At 39.5% G+C, this 15,611-nt stretch overlaps 2 protein-coding genes across 2 annotated transcripts in view; both read right to left on the bottom strand.

The window, feature by feature from the left end:
• LOC148063533 (MARVEL domain-containing protein 2-like) lies at positions 1-5,110 on the bottom strand. The gene is made up of 6 exons (XM_087810236.1): positions 5,057-5,110; positions 2,892-3,986; positions 1,123-1,304; positions 891-1,062; positions 780-830; positions 1-491 (listed from the first exon to the last, which is right to left on the bottom strand). The coding sequence occupies exons 2-6, from the start codon at positions 3,960-3,962 to the stop codon at positions 378-380; spliced, it is 1,590 nt and encodes a 529-aa protein (XP_087666362.1). The 5' UTR covers positions 3,963-3,986; positions 5,057-5,110; the 3' UTR covers positions 1-377.
• A 4,104-nt stretch (positions 5,111-9,214) lies between these two features.
• Positions 9,215-15,611, bottom strand: part of kcnn1a (potassium intermediate/small conductance calcium-activated channel, subfamily N, member 1a) — a 69,012-nt gene continuing 62,615 nt past the window's right edge. Inside the window, exon 9 of the mRNA XM_087812030.1 lies at positions 9,215-14,611. Within this exon, the coding sequence (XP_087668156.1) occupies positions 14,315-14,611 (297 nt within the window). The 3' untranslated portion in view covers positions 9,215-14,314. The remainder of the gene's footprint in view (positions 14,612-15,611) is intronic.

The following is a 15,611-nucleotide window of genomic DNA, read 5'->3' as shown; positions in this document are numbered from 1 at the left end:
TATAAAAAACATTATTTTATTTAACTTATTATTAAAGTTCACCACAGTTATCATCAACAAGTCTAGAATGTATCTATTTATTAAGATGACTTTCACATTTTATTCAAATATATAATTTATCTTCCTCGACTTACGTTCACATTACATGGAAAATCTGATGAATCAATAATTTACAGCATTTTTTTTTCAATACAAATAGTTACAAAAGACACAAACAAACATTTCTTTGGTCGATTGATGACATAAACACAAGCTATTGTTTTGTAAAAAAGGCTAAAATCCATATAAGGTTTAGCATTACTGACAAAAGTTAAATAAAGCTTAATATAAAATTTAAAAAAAATGATACTAGAAAAGGGGCAAAGATCACTTTCTATCTATCTCGGTCTTCCTGAGGTCTGCTGGTCAAAACTGTGTATTCTCTTCTTAATGTGGTTCAACTTGTCTTTCAAATACTGACATCGCTCCTTCTTCTCCACGAAAGCAGGATCCTGTAGAAACACAAAAGATACTTTTGATTAAAAGCTCAGTCAGCACTCTCTCTCTCTCTCTCTCTCTCTTGTTCCGCCTCGTTTATTTAGGTAATTCCTCTTGGTTAAATGAGAATTTCCGGAGTCAGCCACGTTTGAAAAAGTGATATAATTTGCATCAATGGACGGAATGATTGAAAAAGCAAATGTTTACACAGCAGTCTCATTACCGGGCTTACTGATAACTCATTAATATTTTCAATTATTAGTCAATGAGCTGTGACGGGGGGCTGGGGGGTGGGCTCTTACATTCTTCTTCTGCTCATACGTCGCCAGGATGCTCTTAATTCTCCGGTGCTCCTGCAGAGAAGATACGAGTTGATATGAAGGATTTATTTTGATACACAACAGAAATCTCACCTCTTGAGTCTTCCCTCCTTTGCTGAGCGACGACACCATGAGGTCCAGCTCATAGAATTTAGTCAGAGTGACGCTGATATCCTTGTGAAGATCTCTGTACTCTTGGTACTGGTCGTTGAAAACTGCCTTGTAGTCGTCTCTCTCCTCCACGCAGGTGATCTCTGGATACTTCCTGAAGATCCACAGCAGGTTACGACTTACTACGTCATGTTTAGATTAAAGTTAAACTCACAAGACATAATCTGCCACGATCTGGACCGCAGGACTTTTCCCTGTGCGGTTCTGACGTCCTTGTGGGAGACGAGCGTGATGGTCGACGTGGTCTTCCCTCACACGACCGGCTGGTTCTTCACTGAACGAGATTTTTTTTTTTTTAGAGGGCAGAGGGATGAAGTGACGACTTTCTGCTGTCGACTGAAAGCAAAAAACATCCAACAATATTCATTATTGACTTCAGTATTTAATTTTGGTGAAAGATCCAAGTTAGGTCTTTCCAAATATATATATTTACTTCTTAATCACATAGTTATACTGGCAAAAACTGAAATTAAACACAAATAAATAAACATTTAAATCATGGAAGTAAACATCACACAATATGTGAAGTTAGACTCATTTGTTACATAGAAGTTTTATAGAAAAATATAATAGTAATTCATTATTGTTCCACCATTTTTGATTTTGCATGTTTTCCTTGAGCTATAATGTTTAATCATTATTCTGAAAATAGGCAAAATGCAAAAAGAAATAAGAATTTCTTAAAGTATGAAATGATATATGAGCTATATATGACCAGTGATTGTATGCTCCACCTAAGTTACTCATTGATGAATATATTACCCTATTTAAGAGTATATTTGCCTTTGTAAAATAAACATTTCAGGATTAAATAAAGATTATTTTATTAAAGGTCATTATGTTATATTTCTTCTTTAAAAAAAATCATGAAAAAAAGCGTGAATTTGTGCTAGAAATATTAATTTTAAGTTATTTAATATCCAAATTTCCCCTGAAGAACGTCTATAACACCCGATAATACCAGTTCAAATCATCAAAGAATTAAATAACATCAACATAATGAGATAAAATACACTTTTAAAATGATATATTAATTTACAGTGTTGAGAGGTGCAGGTAAAACCACGAGCTGTGAATAATTAAATATTTTTTCAATTGTTCCAAAGTGCCTCATAGAAACTAGTTTAAAGTATGATAATTTATATTTACATTTTAATCCAATAACATAGAAGAAACAAATGTTATATTTCTTAAAAGGTGAGATAAAAAATAGTAAAACAATGAATAAATGGTGCTAGTTGAGTGTATTTACAGTGGGCTTTTGCACGTCGGTATGGTTATATTCCTTCAAAAAGAGAAATATTTAATCAATTTAAACATATTTAATTTGACGATATAAATATTATATTCAAATTTCTCGACATGGAAGAATATCTAGTTATAGATCAATAAAATTATACTGACAAAAGTCATAGTATCCATATGTATACACAGCCAGATGAAATTATCCCTTTAATCAAAATATTAATGTATTACGGCGTCAACCACGTACAAATACAGCAAAATCGATGTGGAATTTCCCTAATATAAATATTATATAAAATGGAATAAAAAAAAAAAATTAAATTCATTTTCATTATGACACTTTAAAATATGTTTGATAGTTTTTAATACATTTTTCTGTATATATTATATTGTATTGCTTTATTGTATGTTTCTATATATGTTATTATGTATGTATCTAGATGATAAAAAATGTAATAATTTAAAATTGAATAAGCTTTTTATGATAAGCTCCCACGGGTCAATGCTATTTGTAAATACTGAAAAAGTTTTACTTTTGTGTTGAACTGGATGTAAGGATAGACATTTTGTATTTTGAACTTCTGAATGAGATGAAAAGTTTGGACGCCCCTGATCTAGAGTATCTCAGATGCTAACATGATTAGCAACATTGCTACATCACGAGATCCCCCGGATCACCTTGAAGTCCGAGAGCTCTCTCTCCCGCCGCGTGGCCTCGTGTCTCCACATCTTCAGGCTGACCAGGAAGCCGCCCAGATACAGAGCCATGTTGATGAAGAGGAACCCCGTCCCGGCTATCTGACCCCCTTCCACCCGACACAGAGTGGCCATGATGGGGTTGACCCCCAGCGTCATGTAGCAGAGCCCGCCGCGGTTCAGGTCGTTCAGGTACACGATCCCCGCCGCCATGTAGAGCAGGAACAGAGCCACGTTGATGAAGGCTTCGGTGAGAGGCCACCAGGGGGAGTCGAGGAGGATGGTGCGGTAGTACAGGGTCAGACCCACCACCATGAGAATCACGGTGATGATCCAGGAGAGTCCCACAATTGACAGAACAAAGGGGGTCATGGGACCTTGGTAGCTGTATCCGGCCAGTCCGTTATTGTAGGCCCCGCTGTATTGACCGTACATGTTGGTCCACTCGCTGTCCTTATGGACGTAGGCCACCACACAAGCTATGGCCATGCCCCCGAAGAGGAGCTCCAGGCTCGCCAGCAGCCGCAGGAGGCCCGGCCACGACTTCAGATACGAGTACTTCTGGTTGTAGAGCTCCACCTTCTCGGTGTAGGACTCGATGGTGCGGATGCTGGTCACGACGGACTCCTCTCCAGGACCCAGCCAGTCAGCGGGGGTCTCGCCTGACAAACCAGGGGAGGTGTCCCAGTTCCTGCGCCCCGTCAGGGGACTCACGGGGGGGCTCACTCTGGTCCCGTTCGGGAGGATCTGGATCCTGCTGGAGCTGGTCTCGGTGTCGCTCTGGGGAGAGGAGCTCCTCCAGGAACCAAAGAGCGACCTGAGTTTGTCCTTCATGCTGAAGACCTTGGAGTTGTTCTTCTGGATCCCAGGAGATGAAGAGCGGTTTGACGAGTGTGTGCCACCACCACCACCACCATCATCATCATCATCATCCGGAGTAGGAGTGTGTGTCACCCACACTGGTGCTGGTGGATCACTAATGGAGCTCCTCTCAGAAGAGGAGGACCATCGCTCGCTCTCCTGCCGCATGAATCTCCCACTTCTGTCCTTCATGGTGTGGGTTGATCACAGGGGAACCTGAGGGAGACCACAGTGAGCTAATGGATACATTCGAAATGATATAAAGCTTGTTACATTTTTTTTCATTCAAATAGAGAAAGTCATTCCTCATGAAACAATATCTGATAAATTATACATATTAACATGTTTTGTGATAACAATATCTCACAGATTATTCATATTAACATGTTTTTTCATAATAATCTTATACATATTATACATAGTGACATGTTTTATCGTAATAATATTTTACAGATTATACTTATTGACATGTTTTATCATAATAATCTTTCACAGACTAAACATATCGACATGTTTTGCCCTAATGATCTTTCACAGATTATACATATTGACATTTTTTGTCATAATAATATCCCCCATATTATTCATATTAACATGTTGTGTCATAATAATCTTTCACAGATTATACATATTGACATTTTTTGTCTTAATATTCTCTCCCAGATAATTCATATTAACATGTTTTGTTATGATCAACTTTCACAAATTATACATCTTGACATGTTTTGAAATAATATTATCTCCCAGATTATTTATATTAGAATGTTTTATCGTAATATTCTCTTCCAAATTATACAAGTTAACATGTGTTTTATCATAATAACTCATTAAGAACCAAAAAAGGCATATAAAGTGAGACACAGTTGATTGATCTGAACCTAATAATGTATAATGTTTACTGTTGTTATCTGTAATCTTTTATATAAAAATAACCAATTGTATTAAATGATATGCAATTATCATGACAGTGTCATTGAGCTTCTACAGGTAACTATGCATGTGTATGACAAAATGATTGTTGTATTAATTAATGTGCATTTTAAAGGGACTTCTTAATTCAGCCAAACCAACCTTAAAGTACTAGTGGTGACAGTTTGTGGGTTTGATAAGATGGACGCTTGTTTTATTTGAGTGCAACTTCCTCTACCTTCAACTATTATAGATAGATAAGGTATTAATGTCCATAAACAAACTTGTTTTTAACTCTAATATGACCTTACAATAAGAAGCATTCTCTCATTCAATAGCCCTTAAATGCAGTAAATAAAAAAAACAAGAATACTTACGATGAAACAGCAGTTCATGTTTGTTATGAAGAGCTTCAGTCAATAGTGTTGTCAAAACTAAAATGGCTTCAGGTCCAGATCGGTCACTCCTCTCTGTCCTGTGACTCACAGCTGCTGGTGGGTCTTCGATTGGTCAGTGAAGGTGTTGAAGCTTAAACATTAAACCTGTGGTTGACAACAATGGCTCGGGTTTAATCTGGCAGAAAGGTTCCAGAAGGAGGGGGGGGGGGCAAAGTTCCACAATAGAACCTTATCGTGATCCACTTCTGAACCATATCAACTCCAACAGTGGCTTAAGATGCATCAGATACATATCAAGAAGAGATCTCAGCTGAAGAACACTTTCATTTATGAATTATTCATTCTTGTTGCAGGAGAAGCTGTGCTGGACACTAGAGGGCGGCAAACTCACGTCCACTCTCGTCACAGCACTTTATCATTTTTCTTTTCACGGTTTAAAAATCGAGACATGAATTGTATTATTATTCTTTCTATTGTGTTCGTCATTATCTTTGAATCATATCCTATCAATAATGTCATTTTGTATTTAATTTTGAGTAGAACGTTTCTCCCGCCATTTTACCACCTAATATAATTATTTTTGGAAAGTAATTTAATAATTTAGTAGGCCACAAACCAACGCTATTTTTTCAACATTGTATTACATGAAACAAACAAAACAAAAAAATATATTATTTGTTAAGAATGCATCTAAAGTTTTACTGTCCTTCAAGCCCAAATGTTACAAATGACAACAATAATGTTGTTCAATTATCTGCAGTCATTACAAATTAAGATTTTGTATAAGAAACTTAAATAAAAATCAAATAAATAAGACATTTGACGTAAAGGATAAAGTGAGATTAAATTAAAAAACGAACCATAATGGTTTACCAATGATATTTAGCTTAGCTTAATTAGCATCATGTATTGAGCATTCTTTATTTGTTTTGTAACACTCGTAACAGAAAAGCTATTCAAGAAGATGCTAACAATGAGAATACAACTATTATTATTACCATTATTATTATTATTACAATTTCTGTTTGCATTTTCTTACCTTTTATACACTTCTGTCTGTGCTTGTTTTATATTATTATTATATTTTCAGTATTGTTGTTATTGCCGTTCTCCTCTAAGTCTGTAGGGGGAGGCAGAGAGCTCAGTGATGCCTACGAGCATTTTTGAATTGAGTAAGATACAAAAAGACAACAGAAGCTACAGAGTGTGTTACTGCTTGAGTTCCCTTCAGCAATGACACCATCGCTCCTCCAAGACTTAACTCTTTGTTCTCACCGGAGGAGACGTCACTGCAGTGACGTCCCTCCGAGCCAGCGACTCTCAGAGCGACTGGTTCTTCATGTAGCAGCCGCTGAAGGCAAGGACACGAGTGGTGACCCCCCTCTCGTCCCCCCTCACTCGCTGTGCACAGTAAACACAGAATGCAGTTCTCTTTCTCAAGTCGGCGACACCGGTGGACTTCGCCCCGGGGCTTCCTCATCTGGTGCTACAGCCGCCGTCCTCCCCTCTCAGATGTCTGTTCATGCACGAATAACACGCCGGACAAATAAGAAAAGCACACGTGTTTGTCCACAGTTACATGTGAAGTGCACTCAAAGACACTTTTTCCTGAAGATGCGACGCAAGCACGACCCATTCATGACGACAATAAAACACCGGAAACAACAAAAGTCTGGATGACGGGATCTTAAGTTGACCATTTTTAAAAAAAAAATGTTTACACTTTGAAATGGTCATTTTTTGGGGGGTGAGATTATGGCAACTCTATTGCTATCTCTTCAGAGCTGAGCCAAAAGGCAAAACTACAGTTTACATAAAACACGTTCATGGTCAAAAAGTAGACCAAGATTGTTAGTCAGTTCCTAAGGCCACCTTTGATCGTTGCAGTGCATTATGGGAGTCATTTTAAAACCAAAGCTAGTAAGTAATTAAGTAAGTTACAGTTATTTGTAAAGCGCCTTTCTAGTCCAGGGTCACAAAGCGCTTTAACTATTCAAAAGCAAAAGTATTTTTTTTCTCCTCTGGTCCAGAAGTGTGTTCAGGAACCATCAGTAGATTCTGATCCACAGACCTCAGAGCCCGAGCTGGGGTGTAAGGCTAGATCAGATCACTGATGTAAAGAGGAGTCTGACCATGAATAGATCTGAATGTAAGAACCAGAATTTTTAAATTGATCCTGAAAGAAACTGGCAGCCAATGCAGAGTTTTAAGGATCAGGGAAATGTGAGTTCTCCTACTAGAGCATGTCAAAATTCTTGCTAGTTTTGTATTAACTGCAAGCGAGACACGCTCCTTCTTGTTTAAACACAAAAATAAACCGTTACAATAGTCCAAACGAGAACACCCTTTTCCAGATTGAACCTATTCCTCTTCAATAAAAAAGACCAAAAGATTATGACCGGTGATTCTGTCTGTTGGTTTCTACTGGGGATTGAAGTGAAAAAAAAACAAAAGATGGAAAGCAGAACGAGAGGGTGATGGACGTAATAAACGACTCTCAGAAGACATTCAGATGAATGTAAAGGCCCTTCACACTCACTCTGCACCACCGAGGCCTCGTGCATTAATCGAGCCTCGGATCAATAGTCTTTGTTATTCCCCCAAGTGTATGCCAAATCACGTTAGCTTAAAGAGCTAGGAAGGGCATTAAGCACTGTGCAGCTGCTAGCCATTAGCTCCGGGGACGGGCGAGGAAAGAGGCGTGTCGCCGGAGAAATTGAATAAATTGCACGCCTGCCTGACAGGAGCTGTCCCCGGAGGACCCTTTTTACACGACCCCGGCTGAACATGGAGACCCCCTTACCCCCCTTTTTGGTCGGTAGTCAACTTTACCAAGACTTATTTATGAAACTTCACGCATCTTAATCACAGTCGTGTTTAAAAGAGGTGATGCTCCGCAGCACGATCCCCCTGTGACCGCCACTTTTTTTGGGGGGGTTGTGTAGCAACATGGGCAGGGTGAGTGACTCCGTCTCTCCGGTGGGACGTCAGTCTGTTGCCAAGTCCCCTTTGATTCGACTGCAATTAAGCAGCCCCGGCTGGTGTGTGTGTGTGTGTGTGTGTGTGTGTGTGTGTGTGTGTGTGTGTGTGTTGCGAACTGTGGCTTGTTGTTCCAGCATTAACGACCGTGTTTGTTTTAAGTGCGCCGCCCTCGCTTCACCTTGGAGCAGAGACTCGTGTCCTCGGGAGCGACCGTCTGCGTCGATACACAAACGCCCCGGTAGGACGTCCTGGTCTCAATGTTGAGACGTGCTCATGTCACGTTGAGTGTCGGAGGGCCAGGACGGAGGACGGTTGGACGGGTTCGAAAAAGGGGGTTTGTTTGGGAGTAGCTGGGGATAGTTTGGACAAGGATGGCTGGAGATGGAGACTTTCAGGTAAAAGGAGAAACAACAATAGGGTCCGTGGTAAATGAGGACATGAGAAAGGGAGAGAGTGAGTTGCTGTGGCAACCCCTGATGGGAATTTTTTGGAAAAAAAAAAGAAGAACCTTTCTTTTAAGTTCACAGATTCAGTCCAGGTTTACGTTTTGATCTTATGAATCCATTTCTCACTTCTAAGTAAACAACTTTGACTTTTTTATCTTACAGATGTAGCTTTTGTTTACAAACATTGTATTAAATCTATGAGCTAACAGTGACCTAATTCTGACTTTTAAGAAGAACTAATGCTCCTCTACATCAAGAGAAACCGATTTAATTGGTCGGCCATCTACTCAGAATGTTGTTTATCCATCTTTTTGATTGCATTAAAACTCAAAAATGGATAGAAACGTTTGGATTGAACTTTTAAAATATGATTGGACAAGGAACAGACGATTAAATTTTGGTTGTTTTTTTTGGTACCATGTGGATATAGGAAGGTTTTGAAAGATTTGATCGGTCATTGATCACTGCAGCGTGTGTCATTTCAGTGAGTTCTGTAATGATATTTCCACCTGCAGTCACATCAAACTCATTGTTTTAAGTGATTTTAGACCCTAAAAATGGGATTAAATTATACATATACATGAGTAAAGTATGGATATAAGATTGGTAAAGAAAGAAAATCACAATAGAGGTTGAAAAGGGCAACTCCTACGACACAAACTACAATTCAAACAAGTGCATTAAAGTCATTTTGAATAAGAACCAGGAGTTTTAGCTGAAGATTCTCTTTAATCGTCAGACCTCGGGGGTCTCACCTTGCTAGGACAAAGTTCACCTGCAAAATGAAGGAACAGCAAACAGCATACAGAGGACATGTTTAACCCCATTGGCCATCCGGTAAATCTCGATTTATTCCAGTGCTACTACGAACATTATGCATCATGAGGCAGTGTACACAGAACAATGACTGAGTTACATTTGGGGAACAAGAAGACAGCCGCGGCTTCACCCTGTTGTTGTTGTTGTGGAGAATGTTTCCTATGGTTGGTTCTAGGAGCGCCGCACTATAAAGGATTCAGGGATGCAACTCTTTAGGCTGTGGATTACTCATTGTCTTTTTGGCAGGATTTTCTCGGTGACAAATGAAAATAAAAAAATGTAAAAAAAAAAAAATCAATAATTCAAAGCAATAATCAGTTGTAAAAGTGGAATAGCCAAAACCAAACAGCAAATCCTGATCAAGCGCTAACTTTCTGGATGTGTTTTTGAGCGTATTGCAATGTTCTTCTTTGCTTTTTGACCAAACTCAAACAAAAGGATTCCCATCCCAGATTTGCACAAATTGGTTTTCCATTATTTACGTCTCATGTTATAAGTATGAATAAAAATGAGGCTTGAATGTGTAAAGCTTAGGCCATAAAATAGCATCACAAGTGTTTTCATGGATATAACAAATCCAAGAGTAGGGAATGACCAAGTTAAGCTAGCATGAGGGCAGTTCGATCGCACTGTAGTTGTGAAATTATGAGTACAATAATACTCTTTCTAGTTTAATGGAGAAATGTGGAGATGCATTGCGAAAAATACATGGTAAGTTGGATGATCACTGTCATTGAACATCACATAAAGAGACTCACGAATGACTAGCATTTAGTGTCGATTTTTCACTGTGAATTGTACCCGCAACATCCTACTCCATTGACCCTGTTCAAGAAATGTATTGTCTTGCTCTTGGAATATGGAAGGTCGCGATAATGCCAGTGGAAGTGAACCCTGTACTAATAGGACACAGAGATAGTTGAACCTCATGTTTGAGGCTTAAGAAATAGAGAAAAACGTGTTGATAGGTAGTTACGATAAAGGACGGCGGTTCGCGTCTCTCATGTTATGCTGTCAGAAGTATTACGAAGTATTACTTCAGCGTTAAAAGATGAAAGATTAAAATCATTTGAAGAGACCCAAATGCCTCTCGGATGGGTAAAAAAAAGTAGTTTGATTGTGTTTTTTTTGTCATTTTTGATAAGTACCAAGACTGAAAGCAAAGATCTACTTCAAATGGTGTAAGGGGCGTGTTTGTCGTTCTAAATATCCTCCTAATTTCAAGGCCACATTCCACTAATAGATGTTCTAATCTGGGGCCACTTCAGTTGAGACTGAAACATCATGGCATTCCTAAGACATTGTGGGAAAGTAGTAACATCATGTGGTAATTTAGAGTCTTTAGCACAAGATGTCTATTTCTATTTGTGCAAATCTGAGTATAGGACAGAGAAAAGAGTGAGGTCATCGAAAAATAAATCACACGATTCTTCTTAATAAAGACCAGAAGCTCCTTATATGGGCCGAGCATTTGTGAGCGTGTCTGCTAAAACAGGTCATTACGGAACAGATGCATCATGGGACATGACCTGAGGTGTTCTCTTTCTTCCCGTCCTGCTTTCATTCATTCTTCTCATTCAAAACCACCCTTGAGTACCGAGCTTCTTAAAAAGGCTGGAATCACGAGGTAGGGCGGAGCTGGGAATCCTGGGATGTAGATGGAAGTCAAAGAACGGAAGAAAGTCCAGCTGAGGATCATGCTTTCTCAAACTGAAAGTCAAACTCATGCGTGACTATGATCGACTGATCGTGACTGGTCCTAGTTTGGCAGCTTTTGGACAACTGGTCCGGTTTTACTGATGATTGTGTCGACCCTTCTCTGCACAAAAAGACCCTTAATTGTACTAAAAGGAAACATCAAGCTCTTAAACTCTTGTATTAAAAATGATTTGCTGCAGGAAACTAAATGGATGGAACACTAAGAAACAGGAAGTGACACGAAAACTCTTATGATTGAATGAAATGTCATTTAATCATAATTTTGTTTACGTTCTGTCTATTGCTGCTGATTGTGTGTAGTAGTTAACAACACTACTGTGAGAATATTGGACAACTATTTCATATAATCAGTTCTTTTTAAATACACAAAAGTGTCAATGAAGGATTGTAAGACTTGATTCAATTAACTAATTCATTCTCTACCTCTTATTTCAGAGTTTATGGGGGGCCACTCCCAGCTACCGAGGGCGAGAGGCAGGGGTGCCTCCTGGAAAGGCCACCAGGCACCATAAAAATTCAACATCAAAACACACACATGATGCAAGGAGCAGTGAAAAGAAAGAAAATCTCCAACTTTCATCCAGGATCTCCTAGAAGGGCAGCATGCTCCGTCATTTACGTCTAGAAAAAATAAAGTATAAAATATTTAATTTTAAGATGCATCACATCATGCCTTTCGAAGAAAGTTGCTTGTCGTGTCTTTGGGCAAATATCTATGTGGTATTAACAGAAAATAGTGTTGAACCAGGTTCAAGGTTAAGATAAGATTTTAAGGGAAAAGAGGGCACTAATGTGTTCAAGGAACTTTCCTTAAAGTTCACCCAAAATTCCACTCATTTTCTACTCACCCTCATGTCGACTAAGGGTTGGGAATTATTAATCTGCTCGTTTTTCTTTAGAGTTATAAACAGAAATACATTTGTATAACGCGACAGTAGAAGAACTTCCCCCCAAAACACATCCAAATACCTCAGTACTGCCCTAGTCTAATGTCCATCTTGTATTGAAGCCTTGTATTGAAGAAAAAAATTGAACAAGTCTATATTTTACGCGTGTTTTTGGCAGATGTTTAAACAGTAGCATATCATATAAATAGGAAGTACTCCGGGTAATATCATGAGCGCTTCCAGTGTAGACAGTAGACTGTATGCGCTCTGGAAGCACTCACGATATTTTACTATCGAGTACTTTCGGAGTAATTCCAGTTTATATTGCTTGTTATTCTTTAAACATCTGCCAAAATACACGTAAAATATAGACTTTTCCCGAACAATTCTTCTCGTCAAGGGTTCAATTACTAGATGAACATTACTGACAAGCAGTACAAAGGTACTTGGATGGTTTCAAACAGTTAAAAAGTTGCTACATTAAAATGTACATACATTGTTGTCTATAACTAAACAAAGGAACATATTGATTTATCTGAAAATAATTCCAACCCTTAGTCGACGTGAGGGTGAGTAGAAAATGAGCGAAGTTTGGTTAAATTATCACTTAAAGTGAGTATTTCACTGAGAAATCATATTAGATTTCTTTTTTAAAACTGCCAAATCACCAGAGGTTCTCAGTTACAAAATGGTGTCCAGTTTGGACGTGAGACTTTTTCCCCAGATCAAGTATCTTAAGGTCTTGTTCATGAGTGAGGGTAGGTTGAAGATATTGACAAGCAGATCTTCAGTCACAAGGACATTGTCTGTCATGGCGAGGAAAGAGCTGAGCCAATAGGCAAAGCTCTACCTCCACATATGGTCACCATAGTGACGAGTTTGTTTCGATACTTGGGACAATTTTCAATCGTCAAATACATTCTTGGGCGCAATAAATTAATCCAAAGACTTTTTCCTTCTATGGTTTGGGATTGAGGTTGTAGAAAATAGTGGTTATTAAAATTCTCAGCAAATTTCTCACCAAATTCTTCAGCACTTTTATTTGGATCCTTCCATTGACCTTCTAGTTTTTCCATTCACCTCAAGTTGGATGCATTACAGAAACACATACCTGCAAGTCTAAAGAGCCCTATGTTCTAGATAAAAAAAAAAAAAAAAAAAAAAAAAAAGGCAGCAAACAAACGAAAGCAAAAAAACAAACAAACATGTCAACTCAGGTCATCCAAGGAAAAGTGTGGTCAAATGAAATCGGCAGAGAACCATGCAAAACAAAGTGGGATTCTCACAATGTTCTCCAGCGTCGTGGCATTCGTTCTGAAGACCAGAAGGAAGATCTAATTCAGGAAGTGAGGCGGGCGGACGACACATTTCACCGTTGTGTGTTTTTGCAGCTAAAAGTGAATTCACTCCGACATAAACACACCAAAAAAAAAAATTAAAAATACTCTCATGGTCACGTTCTCTCTCAGCGTGTTAGTAGAAATAGAAAAGAAGTGTCGCCGTGATGGAGTCAATGTTATGCATCACATTAAGACATTTTCTTTCGATTTTTGGAGAGGAATGTTTCTGAAAAAGGAATGCAATGCTGTAGTCAGACTGTTATCATCGTAAAAAAGCTCTGAAATTAGTAATTAAATAACCTTCTACTATTTATACATTCAGGCACTGAAAAATCACATGTCAATATGTAACTAAAAAAGATAGTCACTCTCTTTTCCCTTGTCAAGAACAAGGAACCTTGAAGTTGGCAATTGTGTAAATTTTTCCTCCTTAGTTGTGACGCCGTCTCTCTTTTTTTTTCTTTTCTTTTTTCCTGCTTCTGCGTTTCCCTTAAGTGCATTTTTAAACACCGACAAGAAGTCACAGCTTTCATCGCCTCTGCTAAAGCTTTTGCCCTAACTGGTGGGAAAGATCGGGCGACACAGTCCGACCGCTCGGAGGACCTGACGGAAGGGTGGGCTTGAACGTCCTCCGTGGTCGTCACGGCTCAACCTTTCCCCCCTCGTGGTTAAGGACTTTCCGGTGTGATAGCCAGCTCTCACCCCATCGACCCTGAACTCACTCCTGTGTTAACTATACAAGGGCTTTTACAAAAAAGCTAAGTTGAACAGCCATACAATGGCTAAAACATAAACCATATCTCTACTTTATCTCAGTCGTTTTAAGATTTTCTTCTCTTTTTTTTTTGTTTTTGGATGCACTTGTGTTGTTTCATGATTTTCGAAGTTTTTGCCTTTTTTTTTTTTTGAGCAGCTCTGGTCCTGCGCTGAGACAGTCACAGACGGGTATGCCGGGGACGAGGGGATACAGTCGTCCTAAAAAATGGAAAGGATGCTCCCGGACGGAAGGTAGCGGGGAGGGGGTGAGCCAAGGGTCCGCCGTGGTCATCCGCTGTCGGACGACGTGTGGGGGGCCGTGGAGGGAGAGCGCCGCCTACGGGTGGTGGAAGTCCAGGAGCGCTCCGAGCGCTCCGAGGCTAGCGAGGCGGGACGGAACCGGTGAACGAAGCCGTCCAGGAAGTCCTGCTGCTGCTGGGTTATGGCTTGGGAGATGAGACAGGGCAGCGCCTGCAGGCTGCCCGTTACTGAGTCCAACTTGTCCTCCAATGTGCCGATCCGCTTGTCCAGCTCCTCGCTGCGCTCCTGCAGCTCCGACACCAGGTCGTACATCACATTCTGGGTCTAATGAAGGAGAGAGTCGTTCGGGGAGGTGAGTGAACAGGACGGACAGGGAAGCGGGGACAAGTAGAGGAATATAATTAATATCCACCGGTCCTGGCGCTTGAAAATTTTAATACATCAAGGAGGGAATTAAGAAGAGGACAATAAGAACCGGTCCAACATCCTCTTAGGTGAGCCCGGGGGTTAAATACCAGAAACAGAAACAGTGAGTTTCCAACCCCCCCCCCCACCTCCAGAGAGAAACTACTTTCCATAAATCAGACGAGGTTGGAAGGGAGTGGACGGAGGTCCGGGCTCACCGAGAAGATGTAACATCGGGAAGCACTTCGCCCGTTTTTCGGCGGGTCAGCAGAGATTTTATCTTTCTGCCGATATTACAAGCCCGCTCGCCCGGTTGGTAGCCGGCGTGAGCGTTTAACGTCGACTACGACAACTCATCCACCTAATGAAAAGTGTTTTTATTATCCGGCTCTAATTGTTCTGCGGTGGCGACGCTGCAGATGCCGAGTGCTGGCGTCAGAGCCGCGGGACTTTTTCATGTTCCGAAAACATCTTTAGATATATCATAATATTGAACCGTTTATTGGTAACAATAGAGTTTTTAATGTCACCAGTTTGACTTTCTGAAATGTTAACATTTACTTAATTCGCTATAGACTTTTGTTTTAAACCCTGTACAACCAGTTTAAAGTCGGGTATTTTGATTGTATGGCTGTAGAATTGAAGAAGAAGGTTTGTTCTTTTACAACATGATTCAATATAAATGAGCTTTGAGGAAATACTTACAGTTCATTTATATGGTAAAATACTAATACTATTTTTGAATGATTTTCTTTGTTAATCATTACATTTTTTGTTGTTGCATAGAATCAGTTGATAAGTGCAATGTGGTAGGAATTAATATAGTTATTTAACTAAATTTACAGTGGTACCCACCTTACTGATGGTGCCAATAGTGAACTCCCATGATGCCTTTTTACACAGTCCTCTATCTAGTGAC

The sequence above is a fragment of the Callionymus lyra genome, chromosome 16 (assembly GCF_982586985.1).
Source record: "Callionymus lyra chromosome 16, fCalLyr1.hap1.1, whole genome shotgun sequence".
NCBI lineage: Eukaryota > Metazoa > Chordata > Actinopteri > Syngnathiformes > Callionymidae > Callionymus > Callionymus lyra.
The sequence above is the reverse complement of the archived record's forward strand: the minus strand, read 5'-3'. Positions and strand labels throughout refer to the sequence as shown.

Bases quoted from the DNA above. Each gene is read 5' to 3' on its own strand.
- LOC148063533 (XM_087810236.1), bottom strand. From the start codon at position 3,962: ATGAAGGACAGAAGTGGGAGATTCATGCGGCAGGAGAGCGAGCGATGG. The intron at 1,063-1,122 runs GTGAGTTTAACT...GTGGATCTTCAG, and splicing joins ATCGTGGCAGATTATGTCTT to GAAGTATCCAGAGATCACCT. The intron at 831-890 runs GTGAGATTTCTG...TCTTCTCTGCAG, and splicing joins AAGGAGGGAAGACTCAAGAG to GAGCACCGGAGAATTAAGAG.